The following is a 15,080-nucleotide window of genomic DNA, read 5'->3' on the forward strand; positions in this document are numbered from 1 at the left end:
TATAGGGGATATATTTGAAATTGTCAGAAGATGGAAACAGCCCAACTGTACCTCAACTGGGAAGTGAATAAACAAACTGGACTACTACTGAGTAATAAAAAGTAACAAACTATTGGTAGATGAAACAACATAGATGAATCTCAAATGCACCATGCTAAGTGAAAAAAGCCAGATACAATAGGCTACCTACTATATGATTCCATTTATATGACATTCTTACCATCAGAAAACAGATCAATGGTTGCAAGGGGCTGGGAACAAGACAGAGGTTGACCACAAAAACATAAGGAGATTTTTGGGGTAATGGAACTGATTGTGATAGCTTGATTGTGGTGGTGGTTACACAACACATTTGTCACAACTTGTGGAACTGTACATTAAAATGGTAGAGGGGCCAGCCTGGTGGTGCTGCAGTTAAGTTCACACGTTCCGCTTTGGTGGCCTGGGGTTAGCCTGTTCAGATCCCGGGTGTGGACCTACGCGCCACCTGTCAAGCCATGCTGTGGCAGGCGTCCTACATATAAAGTAGAGGAAGATGGGCATGGATGTTAGCTCTAGGCCAGTCTTCCTCAGCAAAAAGAGGAGGATTGGCAGCAGATGTTAGCTCAGGGCTAATCTTCCTCAAAGAAAAAAACAAAAAACGGTAGAGTTTACCATATGTCAATTACATATTTATTCTTTTTAATGTTAAGAAAAAAATCAATAAGCAGAAAGGAGACTGAGATGTTCTTTTGTCAAATAAAAAATGATATCTAGGGTCAGAAATCCATCTTACTTTTATATTTACGGTATGCTGTCAATTATAATCCTAATGAAAAAGCTAAACTTCTCTAATACTAAAGGTTTTCATTAAAATGCCTTTACTACACACTTTTTATAGACTTTGGAGGGTTGTAAAGGTGAGTAGACATAGTTCAGAAGCCCTCTCAAAACTCTTCTTTAAGGAGATAAAACAGAGTTAGAGGATGAGAATGGTGAATCTGTAAAACAATAAATTTAGGGGCCGGCCCTGTGGCCAAGCGGTTAAGTTTGTGCGCTCCGCTTTGGCGGCCCAGGGTTTCGCTGGTTCGGATCCTGGGCATGGACATGGCACCACTCACCAAGCCATGCTGAGGCAGCATCCCACATGCCACAACTAGAAGGACCCACAACTAAAAATATACAACTATGTACTGGGGGGCTTTGGGAGAAAAAGGAAAAATAAAATCTTTAAAAAAAAATTTAAATAAATAAATTTAACCGGCCTTCACATCATCCTTAGGACAAAACACATTATCAAGTAATTAGAAATAAACAAATTATACCTTAAAAAGTGTTTCTCATCTTCCATTGAGCTCCTTCAAACCTTAAGTCAAATGTCACCTCTGTCAGGCCTTTCCTGGCCATTCTATGTTAAAAGACCATCCCCCCAGCACTTCCTAAAACCTTTACTTGCTTTATATTTCTCTGTAACTAATTTCTTTGTAATGTACTATTATTTTACCTATTAATCCTCTTTATTGTCTGTCTCCCCTACTAGAATAAGCTCTATGAGGAAAAGGATTTTTTTTATTCAGTTTTATTGACCATTGTGTCATCAGAACATATTTCAATGCCTGACACGAAGTTGACTCTCAATAAATACCTGTTAAATAAAATAGTTAAGGAAAACAATACCAAACATCTTGACCTTACCAGGAACAGCAAGAAAGTTCTTAAGATTAGGAATACTCTTTTGCTTAGTAGAAATGAGTAATTACCTTCAAAGAAGAGGGAGTTCATCACAAGCCAAAGACTACATGACCAAATCAAAACACTTACCTTTGCTATAACATTGTGCTTATAGTAACAACACTGTATTGTACACTTAAAAATTTAAGAGGGTAGGATCTCATGTTACGTGTTTTTCGCCACAATTTAAAAAAAACACTTACCTTTGCTGGATGTATACAAGAGTGCTGACTGAAAGGAAACCAACTGAGTGTCAGTAAGACTCTCTTCCACTGACATCTGTACTGCATATCCAGCATCTGGGTTTACATTTGGCAAAGACAGTAAGTCTGTTGACCGAACAAAGAAGTTCCCATGGAAAGTATGAATGGAAAGACCTAGAAGAGAGAAGTTTATCAAAATGATTTATATACATCTACATATGGATATTTACATTTTACCTTGTCACTTATCAGACTGGCAAAGAGTAAAAAGCTCTGATATGATATTGTGATTTATAATAAGATATATTTGTTCTTTGCCTGTTTCTGGTAGAGAGCTCTTAAAATGCTTAGAATTTCCTAAGTGATGAGAGTGATAAATGTCTTTTGCTATGTTAATGAGGTGTCTTTTTTTCTTAAAGATTGGCACCTGAGCTAACATCTGTTGCCACTCTTCTCTTTTTTTTTTCTTCTTCTTCTTTTTCTTCTGCCCAAAGACTCCCAGTACATAGTTGTATATTCTACTTGTAGGTCCTTCCGGCTCTGCTTATGTGGAACACCACCTCAGCATGGCCTGATGAGTGGTGCTAGGTCTACACCCAGGATCCAAACCAGTGAAACCCCAGGCCGCCGAAGCACAGCGAACAAACTTAATCAGTCTGCCACGGGGCTGGCCCATAATGAGGCGTCTTTTGGAAAGTCAAGGTAACTAAGGATGGGGGCTGGTTGCCAGAGGATCCAACCATGTGATTAGAGGGTTGAAACTTTCAGTCCACCCACCCCCAGACCTACAGGAGAGGAGAGGGGCTGGAGGTTAAATCAGTTTCAATGGCCAACAATTTAATCAATCATGCCTATGTAATAAAGTCTCCATAAAAACCCAAAAGGATGGGGTTCATAGAGCTTCTGGGTTGGTGAACACACGGAGATTCGGGGAGGATAGAGCGCTCGAAGAGATTATGAAGTTCCAGAAGCTTCGTGCCCTTTCCCTTTCCCCATACCTTGCCCTATGCATCTCTTCCATCTGGCTGTTCCTGAGTTATATCCTTTTATAACAAACTTGTAATCTAGTAAGTAAAATGTTTCTCTGAGTTTTGTGAGCGACTCTAGCAAATTAATCGAACCGAAAGAAAGGGTCATTGGAACCTCCAATCTATAGCCAAACAAAACCATCCGGTAACAACCTGGACTTGCAGTTGGCGTCTGAAGTGTGTGTGTTGGGTGGCAGCGGTGGAGGGCAGTAGTCTTGTGAGACTGAACTTTAACCTGTGGGTTTTGATGCTTTCTGCAGGTTGATAGTGTCAGAATTGAGTTAATTGCTTGGTGGTGTGGGGAAATACAACCCACATGTTGGAACTGGGAGCAGAATCATATTAGATAATATACAGTAATTAGGGTAAGGGAGGAATAACAGATATCTTCTTAATTCAAGGTGGAAATTCATATTTTCAAAAAGCTTTTCTGGAGGATAATTTGGCAATATCCACCAAAATTATAAATGAATACTTACTTTGACTCTAGGAATTACATATCTAAGAATTTATCCTACAGATACCAGTAGGAAAATAACTAAATTGTCATTTGTACATTCTACTGAATACTTGGTAGAAGTTAAAAAAGAATGAGATCTGAGGCCGGCCCAGTGGCATAGTGGTTAAGTTTCTGCAGTCCGCTTTGGCAGCCTGGGGTTGGCCGGTTCAGATCCTGGGCACGGACCTATGTACCACTTAACAGGCCACACTGTGGCAGGTGTCCCACATATAAAGTAGAGGAAGATGGACATGGATGTTAGCTCAGGGCCAGTCTTCCTCAGCAAAAAAGAGGAGGATTGGCGGCAGCTGTTAGCTCAGGGCTAATCTTCCTCAGAAAAAAAAAAAAAGAAGGAGATCAATCTTTGTAAATTAATATTACTGGACCTTGGAGACTTGCTGAAAACATGTACAATGTTCTTCATGAGAATACATTGTACTATATAGATTTTCCATGGAGAGGTACATAAGCATGTAAATGTAGAGAAAAGCCTGACATATACACCAACGTGATTACAGTGACTGCATAAGAATGGAGTGAAAGTTAAAGTACGCACACAGAAAAGCTGATACAACAGGACTTTAGCTTTATCAATAATGTTTTTACAAGAAGAGCTGTATATTTTGCTTGTAAAATAAAAACCAACTCTAAACCAGTAATCAGAAAAAAAGAAGGAAGTAGGTCTGTATGTATAAAAATAGAAAGGTGAGGTTAAAAAGAAGCCAGATGTGATTCCCATTGCTTTTATTCGAAGGCTAAAATATATGGTTATATATGCACAGGAAAACTTTTCAAGAGCATATGAGAAACTTTAAGGTAGAACACACTGGGTTAAGTTTCATTTCTCATTTTCTATCCTTTTGTTCTGTACCTTTTTAAACATTTACCAAGAGCATATTATTTCATTTGTAATAAAATTTATCATAAAAAAGAAAAAGAAAAACCTAAGCAAGTTAACCACAAAGATATATTAAATTAAGCACTCTTGAAAGAGGGCAAAGGTTGGTTCACTGGCATTCTCCCAACTTCTTTGTGCAAAGTCAGGTACATATAAAATAGCTTCTGTCCTGCTAAATAGAAAAAGTCTTAAAAGCACTTTTAGGATGTATATTTCCCCTAATTTATAGCCAATATCTGCAGAAATAATACTTTTTGAGGTCCATTAATCTTAAATGGGGATACAACAAATGGGCCCTTTAAAACATAAACACTAAAAAACTATTAAAATTAATAAACAAGTTCAGCAAGCTTGCAGGATATAAGACCAACACACAAAGCATTAATTATATTTATATAAAGAAGCAATTAAATTTTAAAAATAATTCCATTTACAATAGCATCAAAAAATATTTAGGAATAAATTTAACAAAAGAAATGCAAAACTTTTACTCTGAAAACTACAAAATATTGTTGAAAGAACAAATTAAAGACCTAAGTAAATAGAAAGACATATCATGTTCGTAGATAGGAAGATTTAATATTGTTAAGATAGCAAAGCTCCCCAAATTGATCTACCCATTAAATGCAATTCCTACCAAAATCCCAGGTGGCTTCTTTGCAGAGACTGACAAGCTGAACCAAAAATTCATATGGAAACACAAGGGACCCAAAATAACCCAATTTGAGAAAGAAGAAAAAAATTAGGAAGACTCATACTTCCTAATTTCAAACTTACTACAAAGCTACAGTAACCAAGACAGTTTGGTACTGGTATAAAGATAGACATATAGATTAATAGAATAAAAGTCAGAGTCCAGAAACAAACCCTCACATTTATGGTCAACTGATTTTCAACAAGGGAACATGGGTACCAAGACAATACAATGGGGAAAGAATAGTCTTTTCAACAAATGGTGCTGGGACAATGTATAACCACATGCAAAAGAATGAAGTCAAACACCTACCACACATACAAAATTAACTTAAAATAAATCAAGGACTTAAATATAAGAAATCTATTTCTAAAACTCTTAGAAGATAATATAAGTATAAATGTAAGTATAAATGTTAGTGATCTCTAGTGATTAAACAGTGATTTAATTCTATCACCAAAAGCATAAACAGAAAAAGAAAAAATTGATAAACAGGATATTGCCCAAACTAAAAACAACTGTGCTTCAAAGGGTACCATTAAGAAAGTGAAAAGGCAACCTACGAAATGGAAAAAAAATTTCGCAAACCATGTATCTGATAGATGCCTTATATCTAAAAATACATGAAGAGCTCTTACAACTCAATAATAGAAAGACAAATAAACCAAATTTTTAAATGAGAAAAGGCCCTGAATAGACAGCTGTCCAAAGAAGACATATAAATAGCCAAAAGCACAAGAAAAGATGTTCAACATCATTCATCAATAGGGAAATACAAATCAAAACTTCAATGAGATACCACAACACACTCACTAAGATGGCTAAAATAAAAAAAGACAAAACAATAACAAGTATCAACAGGATGTGGAGAAATCAGTACCCTCGTTCACTGCTAGTGGGAATATAAAATGGTGCAACTGCTGGAAAACAGTCTGGCAGTTCCTCAAAAAGTTAAACGTGCGTACCCAAGTATGTACCCAGGTACATACCCAAGAGAAATGAAAATGTCCAAAACCTCTACACGAATGTTCACAGCAGTATTATTCATAATATCCAAAAAGTGGAAACCACCTAAATGTTCATCAACTGATGAATGGATAAACAAAATGAGGTATATCTATACAATGGGATACTACTGGGTAACAGAAACGAATGAAATATTTTTTTAAAAAAAAGGGAATGAAATAGTGATACATGCTACAAGACGGATGAACCTTGAAAACATTAGGCTAAGTGTAAGAAACCAGTCACAAAGAATCTCATATTGTACGACTCCATTAATATGAAATACCCAGAATAGGCAAATCCATAGAGACAGCAAGTAGACTAGCAGTTGCCTAGAGCTGCCCCAGGTTTCAGGGAAATAAGGAGTAACTGCTAATTGATACAGGGTTTCTTTTTGGAGTATGAAAGTGTTCTAAAATTGATTGTGGTAAATATATATTGTGGTGAATAAATTTAAAACCATTGAATTGTACACTTCAAACAGGTGAATTGTATGATATGCAAATTTCATCTCAATAAAGCTGTTACTTAAAAAAGAAAACAAACAGAAAGCTATTGTGGTAACTGATTGGTTATGGGTGACACTAATATCTGTGAGTCATTTGGAGATGCTGCAACCTCTTAAGTGTTTATTTGATACCTTATACTATAAGAGAATACACGTTTTCTTTTCAGTTGTTTCACTCAACCATTTTCTTCTTTTTATTACAGTGATGGATAATAGAGAACTTCTTTTAGTACATGGTTTGACCAATAGATTTCAACACCTATCCAGTGGATAGGTTTGTGGATTCTTATCTTTTCATACTTATTTTTTGTAACTATACGTTTCATGCACTCTTTCCATTTTAAAAAATGAATGTTTCAAATGGAATACTACTCAGCTGTAAAACAGAACAAAATCATACCATTTGCAATAACATGGATGGACCTTGATGGAATTATGTTAAGTGAAATAAGCCAGCGAGAGAAGGATAATCTGTGTATGATTCCACTCATATGAGGAATTTAAAATTATGGACTAAGAACAGTTTAGTGGATACCAGGGGAAAGGTGGGGTAGGGGATGGGCACAAAGGGTGAAGTGGTGCACCTACAACATGACTGACAAACATTAATGTACAACTGAAATTTCACAAGATTGTAACCTATCATTAACTCAATTAAAAAAAGAATAAACATAAATAAGTAAAAAAAAACAAAAGAAAGAAAAAAAAGAAAATATTTACCACGTAAAAAAAAATGAATGTTTCACGCCCTCTTACAGAACAATAAAAGATTAGAACCAGGTTGACAATGCGGAGAAATGAAATATCAAGAATTATCATATCTTGGGCTGGCTCTGTGGCCGAGTGGTTAAATTCGCGCACTCCGCTGCAGGAGGCCCAGTGTTTTGTCGGTTTGAATCCTGGGCGCAGACATGGCACTGTTCAGCAAACCAAGCTGAGGCGGCGTCCCACATACCACAACTAGAAGGACCCACAACTAAGAATATACAACTATGTACCAGGGGGCTTTGGGGAGAAAAAGGAAAAAAATTTTTTAAAAAATCTTTAAAAAAAAAAGAATTATAATATCTCATTTTCATAAGAAAATAGTTAACATTTAGCAGCCACAAAACATTTATCCTGAAAAACAAACTGGATATAAGCATTCTGAAACTGTCAGACTACTTTCAATGCAATATTGTGCAAGGTGTTAGGAGCAGGTATAGGGTGAGAAGAGCACAAATTAAAATATCTCCAACTTTAGGAGATGTGGTAATGGTTGCACAACAATGAGAATATACTTAATGCCATTTATTTTTTTTGTATACTTAAAAATGGTTAAATGTTAAATTTTATGTTGCATATACTTTACCACAATTTTAAAAAATAATTGTTTTTAAAAAAGATCTCCAACTACTACTGTTCAATAAGTGGAATAAAAATTCATCATTAGTGTGATTTATTTTCTTTGGAAATGATTTTTTTTCATTGAAATACAACTCACATACCATAAAAAGCGCCCCTTTCAAGTGAACAATTCAGTGGTTTTTAGTATATTCAAAATAGTCTCCATTTTTTTTTTTCCTGCTTTTTCTCACCAAATCCCCTCAGTACATAGTTGTATATTTCAGTTGTGGGTCCTTCCAGTTGCAGCATGTGGGACGCCACCTCAATGTGGCCTAATGAGCAGTGCCGTGTCCGCGCCCAGGATCTGAACCGATGAAACCCTGGGCCGCCAAAGCGGAGCGCGAGAACCCAACCACTCAGCCACGGGGCTGGCCCCTCTATTTTTCTTTTTCAATGTTTCTTCTCTATTCTTAATTGTATATTCTATAAGAGTAAGTAAAACATCTTAGAAGACGTAAAAATGTGTATTTACTGGTATCAAAAGCAACATTTACTCTAATACAAATGTAAAAGAAAGTGTCCCCACCTTTGGTGCACCGAATCCTCATAACCGCCTCAAAGCCTATCTTCCGAGTGAGGTATCTCTGTAGTTCCTTCTGTAACTTCTGTACTTGGACTGGATTGTGCTGATGGTGGTAAGAGGGATAGTAATAGACACTACCTGCTGAATACCGAGAAATACAACCTGGAAGGGAACATATGCTCCTTTTAAATTCTGCCATTAACTACTAATACTACACCAAAGTAACTACAGGCATTGAATCAATCTTTCTTTAATCTCCCAAGGCATCGTCAAAAAAGAGTTACTTCATTCCCTTAAACAGTAGTGTAGAAATCTCTCTATTATAAATGTTTAGAATAGAAGACTATAACATTTATAATAGACTGAACTAACTCTCCCAAGGGAATAAAAATTCTTTCACTTTGTCCTCTATTTAGAATACCATCATATAAATACCACTTTGACGTTCATTTGAGATACATAATCATTAGGAAGAACTTACCCAGAGAAGCCAAATCAGAATACTGTCCACTGAGAAGGAATAAGTCAACGGCTACTTGCTGACCAGAACAGTCCAAAGCTAATTTCTTATAGAAGTCAGTGGATGGTGTTAAGTGAATTTCCTATTAATAATAAATTACAAAGAGAACAATTTAAAAATCATTAAATTGTCATAAAATTTAAATACCTATCTATATATATCAAGGTGTTAACAGCCATCCTTTGGCATGCTGCAAAATCCTTTTGCTTTGTAATATTTTCTGGGTTTTCAGTAAGAAACATGTACCATTAAGAATTTTCTAATTTTTTTGTTTTACTTTTAAAAAATACATCTGTTATACTAATTTGGATAATCTATTAAATGCTTAATATGCTAGAAACTGTTCTAAACAATTCATATGTAATATCTATTCAGTCCTTTCAACTACCTTAAGAGGTGGGTGCTATCATTATCTTCACTTTATAAATATAAGGAAACAGAGGGGCAAAGAAATTAAGTAATCATTCAAGATCACAAATCTAAAAAGCAGTGGAACTTAGGCAGACTGACTCCAGGACTGACATCATAATCATTATAGTATGTATATGGCCTCACTTTCATAATCCTTTGAGAAATACACATGCCAAACTAAGTTTATACACACAACATGCTCAAAAGCAATCCTATGGCAGTCAATATACCAAACTATGACTACATTTTACTGGTCATCCAGGATCCCTAGCAAGCATATTCTCTCAATCTGTCAGACTTTCTCATCAAAGGCAGGCTGCATTGCTATTGGCCTGTTAAAGATCTAAAAAGAACATCACAGGGAATCAGGTAGAAAACAATTTAATAAAATAGAAATGTCTACATCAAAGAGAAATGTTTTATCCATTTCCTTATATCCTCTCCTCTCCACAACTGAAAAATAAATAAAAAACAAGCTCTGTGGTCAAAGGGACAGAGCACCAACATAAATCTTATACATTTGATGACTTTCTAACCTTAGCCGATGACCTTTGGTTGGGTTCCTCTCGTGGTTTCAGGGCTCCCACTCCAAGAGTTGGGAGTTGTGTTTGAAAGACAGTCATTCGACCACCAGTTGGGGACATCAACTTAAAGGCAGCCTGAAGTGCAGGACCCAAGGCACTCTGGGTCTCCAGGGTCTTGGTGAACATTTGCGGCAAAGTTTTCAGTAAATCTTGGACAAGCTTGTGAAATAAAGCAAGAAAATTCAAGAGTGTTACAATTAAAATTTTTTTCACAATAAGTCAGTAACTAATATGATAGACAGGACACTGAGTCATGATGATGGTCAGAGGATTTACAGACAGTACAGTAAACAATGAAGTTGGTCAAATGACAAGAAAGCCATTTTAAGTCAACATTATAAATTGGCAAGCAAGACAAATCGAAATTGGGGCCTTACAGTTCTTGCACATGCAGCAGTCCAGCAAGACTATAAGTCCAAAATGTATCCAAAAGAACCATCACAGTTTAGAGATTTGATTTATTTTAATGCCATGAAATATGGCCTTCTCAATCACCTCTACACACTAGTCTTTTCGGTTCCAAAGTGAGTTTAACTCTTCCCTATTGTAAAATCTAAGATAGCCAGTAAATTTGCCAACTAGTAATATCACTACAAAAGAAAAAAAAAAACAAAAAATAACTACCTATTCAGGTTAGGTTGTACAAATAAAGAGAGTTAATGGGAAAAAAAGACTTGGCACTATGGCAAAGTCACCGTTGCCAACAGCTGAGACCATAGACTTGCTAGTTAAAATGTTACCCCTACGGCATATATGCATGTACAGGGTAGACAACATCCCCACTTCAGACACATTCTGTTCACCTCTCACTGTATTATGTCATGGCAATTTCCAGGCAGGTAATAAGAGTTTCTTCTGAACTGACCCCAATGACACTCTGTGAATCAGAAAAGCAAAGGGCACTGAAAGCAGCCTAGCTGAAGTGCTTCTATGTAGTGACCAGAAGCTTACGTCAGCAACCCTCCCATTTTCCCAAATGGCCAGCAAGGCAGGTTTCCTTCAGGTTTTCCTCCTTTATGGAACAGGCTTATCTTCTACCCTACTACAAATAACTTGCTACATTAGACTGGAAAGCAATCAGTTCAAGGGCAAACTCAAGGAGCTGTTCATCTGATGAATTTTAACTAACAGCAAATATAAAATGTTACACATCTTAGAAATGTCACAGAAAGAAGCAAAATTTTACTTAAATCTCATTTCAAAAATACATTCCTACAATGTTTCAATTAAACATGTCAGGTAGGAAAATGTGCCTTACCTCTTTACTTTCATTTAAATTTACTAATAAGTTCTCCGGCATAGGTATAAAAACATCTGAAACAATAAAAAATGTTTCCTTTAAACAAAACTTAATTGTTAACGGTATTCCAAATACAGAACACTGATATAATTATCTACCCCCATACTTACAGAAAAGCTACCTCCTCCTCTATTACCGCACTGTCTACATACGTTTAAAGAACACTGATTTAGGTATTCATTACAACTTATCTGTTACCGTATAAAAGGTAAATAGCCTCCCAATTAGAAAACATTGATCTGTAAGCACTGTCTGTAAGAGTCCATACAAGTGCTCTACTTCTTAAAGACAACAATTTAGAATCCTGCTTTACATTCTTGCTTAGCCCTGGAAGCCAGCCAAAGAAATATTTTTAGCATTAAAAAGGTGTTGATTAAGATGACATACAAGAACGCTATGTCTGGGGCCAGCCCCGTGGCCTAGTGGTTAAGTTCAGCCCCCTCCATTTCAGTGGCCTGTGTTTGGTTCCTGGGCATGGACCTATACCACCTGTCTGAGGCCATGCTGTCGTGGAGACCCACATACAAAGTAGAGGAGGACTGGCATGGATGTTAGCTCAGGGCAAATCTTCCTCAAAAAAAAGAAGAAGAAGAAAAACGCTATGTCTTTACATAAAAGTAATACAGCCCACCAACAGTTCTGTCATTCAAAAAGCAGATACTTTCTCATCAAGAAGGCCTCTACCAGTGACCCTACTTATGGGACTACAAAATCAAGTGAATCACAAAGTATGCTAACTGACCATATTAAATGAGCTTCTCAGGATTCAAATCTATTTTTGCTTAGGAATTAAATTCTCTTCCTTAGAAGGAAGCAAACTGGCAAGGAAATTTGGGTGGTGGTGGTGGATAATGAGGAGTCTCACTTTCTACATTTTTGTATTGTTGTTTATTACCAAAAAAAATGGCTCATTATAATGTTTGTAAAAAATAATACTAACAGATAATTTAAAATATATTTACTTTAGCTGTTACATAAAAATTCTACTGTAAACTGTTTAAATTTCATTTTTCTTTAAAATTAAAAAAAATAAAAGTTTTATTGAGATACAATTCACATACCATAAAATTCACCCTTGTAGAAAATGCAATTCAGTGATTTTCAATATATTCACAGAGTTGTTCAAACATCACCACTATCTAATTTCAGATCCTTTTCATCATCCCAAAAAGAAACCCCACACATATTAGCAGTCCCTCCTCATCTCCCTGTCAATTCCCACGGCTCCAGGCAGCCAGCAGTCTTTTTGTCTGTAGATTTGCTTATTCTGGACATTTCATATTATTGGAGTCACACTATGAGGCCCTTGTGACTGGAATGTACCCACCAGCAATGCAACACAGTTCCAGGGTTTCTACATCCTTGCCAAAATTTATTTTCCTCTTTTTTGATAATAGCCATCATAATGGATGTGAACTTCTATCTCACTGTGATTTTGATTTTGATTTCTCTAACGACTAATGATGTTCATCATTTCTTCATGTGCTTATTGGCCATTTGTACATCTTCTTTGGAGAAATGTCTATTCAAGTCGTGTCCATTTTTGAATTGTGTTTATTTTGTTGTTGTTAAGTTAAGGAGTTCTTTATATGTTCTGGATATTAATCCTTCATCATATACATGATTTGCATATATATTCTCCATTCTATAAGTTGTCTTTTCACTCTCTTGATAGTGTTCTTTGATGTACAAAAGTTTTTAATATTGATAAAGTTCTACTTATTTACTTACTTACTTCTTTTGTTGCCTCTGCTTTTGTTGTCATATCCAGGAAATTATTGCCAAATCCAATCTTACGAAGATTTTCTCCTATGTTTTATTCTAAGAGTTTTATAGTTTTAGCTCTTAAGTTTAGGTCTTTGATCCAGTGAGTTAATTTTTTTTTATATGGTTTAAAGTAAGGGTCAAATTTCATTCTTTTGCATGCTGAGTTTTCCCAGAACCATTTATTGAAAAAACTACCCTAATGAATGGTCTTGGCATCCTTGTCAAAAACCAATTCACCATATACGTGATGGTTTATTTCTGGGTTCTCTATTCTATTCCACTGGTCTGTATGTCTATCCTCCATTCGTCTGTATGTCTATCCTTAGATACTTTTGAATGAATGAAAGAGTAGGGAAAAAGAAACTTAAATTTAATCTGAGTTTTAACATTAACTTGTTTTTGTTGCCTTGTTCAGAATTCACTTTACCTCCATAATTCTGTTTCCTCTTCTATAAAATGAGGGATTGGACTGAAGGACTCTTAAAATTCCAACAACCTTAGATTTTATATTCAAAGTTTTCCTCAAAATAGTAGAATCATACTGTACACTCCTAATTGGTCAAATAATGATGAAATATTTCTAAAACTGAAAATTCCTAAGGCAATTAGATAATTTTAAGCATATAATATATACCTTCAATATCTGAAACTATTAGCATCTGAGGTTGAGAGAGACCTTCTTGAAGACTGTAGAAGTGGATTGTACTATCAAATGTTATGAAGCCAATTTTTGTCCTAGTGTTGCCAGGAAGTCTAAAAACAAATTCAGAAGAGTATTTTATCAAGTTTTCCCATATACACACATACATAAAATATCTCCTAAAAGTTACAAATATCTTCTTTCATATTATGGAAATTGTCCCAAAATAAATGTTTAAGCCACTCAATGTTTAATCACCGTGAAAACACACTCTACTCAAAGTGAAAACACTACACATAAGCCAAACAATCAATAAAACCTGGCAATAATACAGGAATCCAAAACCCATTACACCCATATAAAGTTATATAAATCACTTAGGAAACGGTATATAAAAAATATTGGAAAATATATACAAAACTTTGTAGATGATTTTAATTTATAAAAAATACTTCAAATATATACTGTTTATACTATAAACCAACTCTAAAATGTAATATAAGTTTAGGTACTGCATATCTTTAAAAAAATCTGCTCTTGGGGCTGGCCCAGTGGCATAGTAGTTAAATTCGCACACTCTGCTTCAGCAGCCCAGGGTTCCCAGGTTCGGATCCTCAGCACAGACCTACATACTGCTTATCAAGCCATGCTCTGGCATGCATCCCACATATAACATAGAGGAAGGTGGGCACAGATATTAGCTCAGGGCCAGTCTTCCTCAGGAAAAAGAGGAGGACTGGTGGCAGACGTTAGCTCAGGGCTAATCTTCCTCACCAAAAAAAAAAAATATATATATATATATATATGTGTGTGTGTGTGTATATATGTATGTATTTGCTCAAATCTCTCTTTATATTATTTAATGCATTCATTTAAGAAGAGCAGCAAAAGGATCTGTTTTAAAAAACTTAAATATGTGAACCTACAGTTTTTTAAGGGGCAAGACAAGTTTTCATTCTTACTGCTCATGCTAGGGTGAATTAGCAGACTCTCTCATCAACAGACAATCCCCATTCAGAAGCTACAACATTAAAAATACAAATACCGGCAAGAACAAGGATGCCCCTTTCACAAAGATGAGAGAGTTAGTCCATTTCTGATGAGATTTGGTCCTCCACATTCTTACATACCACACAAGAGCACTATATTTCTTATACTGAATGGGCACAGTAGCCTTTATGGGTTACACTAAGTATCTAAGCACCATTTAAAGTACAGTTATTTTAAGACACTTAAGAAATATGACAACCAAATGCAAAGTGTAGATACTGTTTGGATTCTTATTCCAACAAACCTACACTAAAAAAACATTTTTGAGACAACCAGGAAAAAAAAATTGAAGTATTAGATCATATTATAGAATTATTACTAATTTTGTTTGGCGTGATACTTGTATTTCAGTTA

General features: G+C 35.6%; 1 protein-coding gene across 2 annotated transcripts in view; it reads right to left on the reverse strand.

Moving 5' to 3' along the window:
* Nucleotides 1–15,080, reverse strand: part of SEC24A (SEC24 homolog A, COPII coat complex component) — a 67,018-nt gene that overhangs the window by 15,137 nt on the left and 36,801 nt on the right. For both annotated transcript variants that reach the window (XM_008510166.2, XM_070570966.1), the window contains 6 exons: nucleotides 13,671–13,789; nucleotides 11,228–11,283; nucleotides 9,922–10,128; nucleotides 8,936–9,056; nucleotides 8,458–8,616; nucleotides 1,914–2,087 (listed from right to left, as the gene is read on the reverse strand). In XM_008510166.2, coding sequence (XP_008508388.1) covers nucleotides 1,914–2,087; nucleotides 8,458–8,616; nucleotides 8,936–9,056; nucleotides 9,922–10,128; nucleotides 11,228–11,283; nucleotides 13,671–13,789 — 836 coding nt within the window. The remainder of the gene's footprint in view (nucleotides 1–1,913; nucleotides 2,088–8,457; nucleotides 8,617–8,935; nucleotides 9,057–9,921; nucleotides 10,129–11,227; nucleotides 11,284–13,670; nucleotides 13,790–15,080) is intronic.

The sequence above is a fragment of the Equus przewalskii genome, chromosome 13 (assembly GCF_037783145.1).
Source record: "Equus przewalskii isolate Varuska chromosome 13, EquPr2, whole genome shotgun sequence".
In the NCBI taxonomy this organism is placed as follows: domain Eukaryota; kingdom Metazoa; phylum Chordata; class Mammalia; order Perissodactyla; family Equidae; genus Equus; species Equus przewalskii.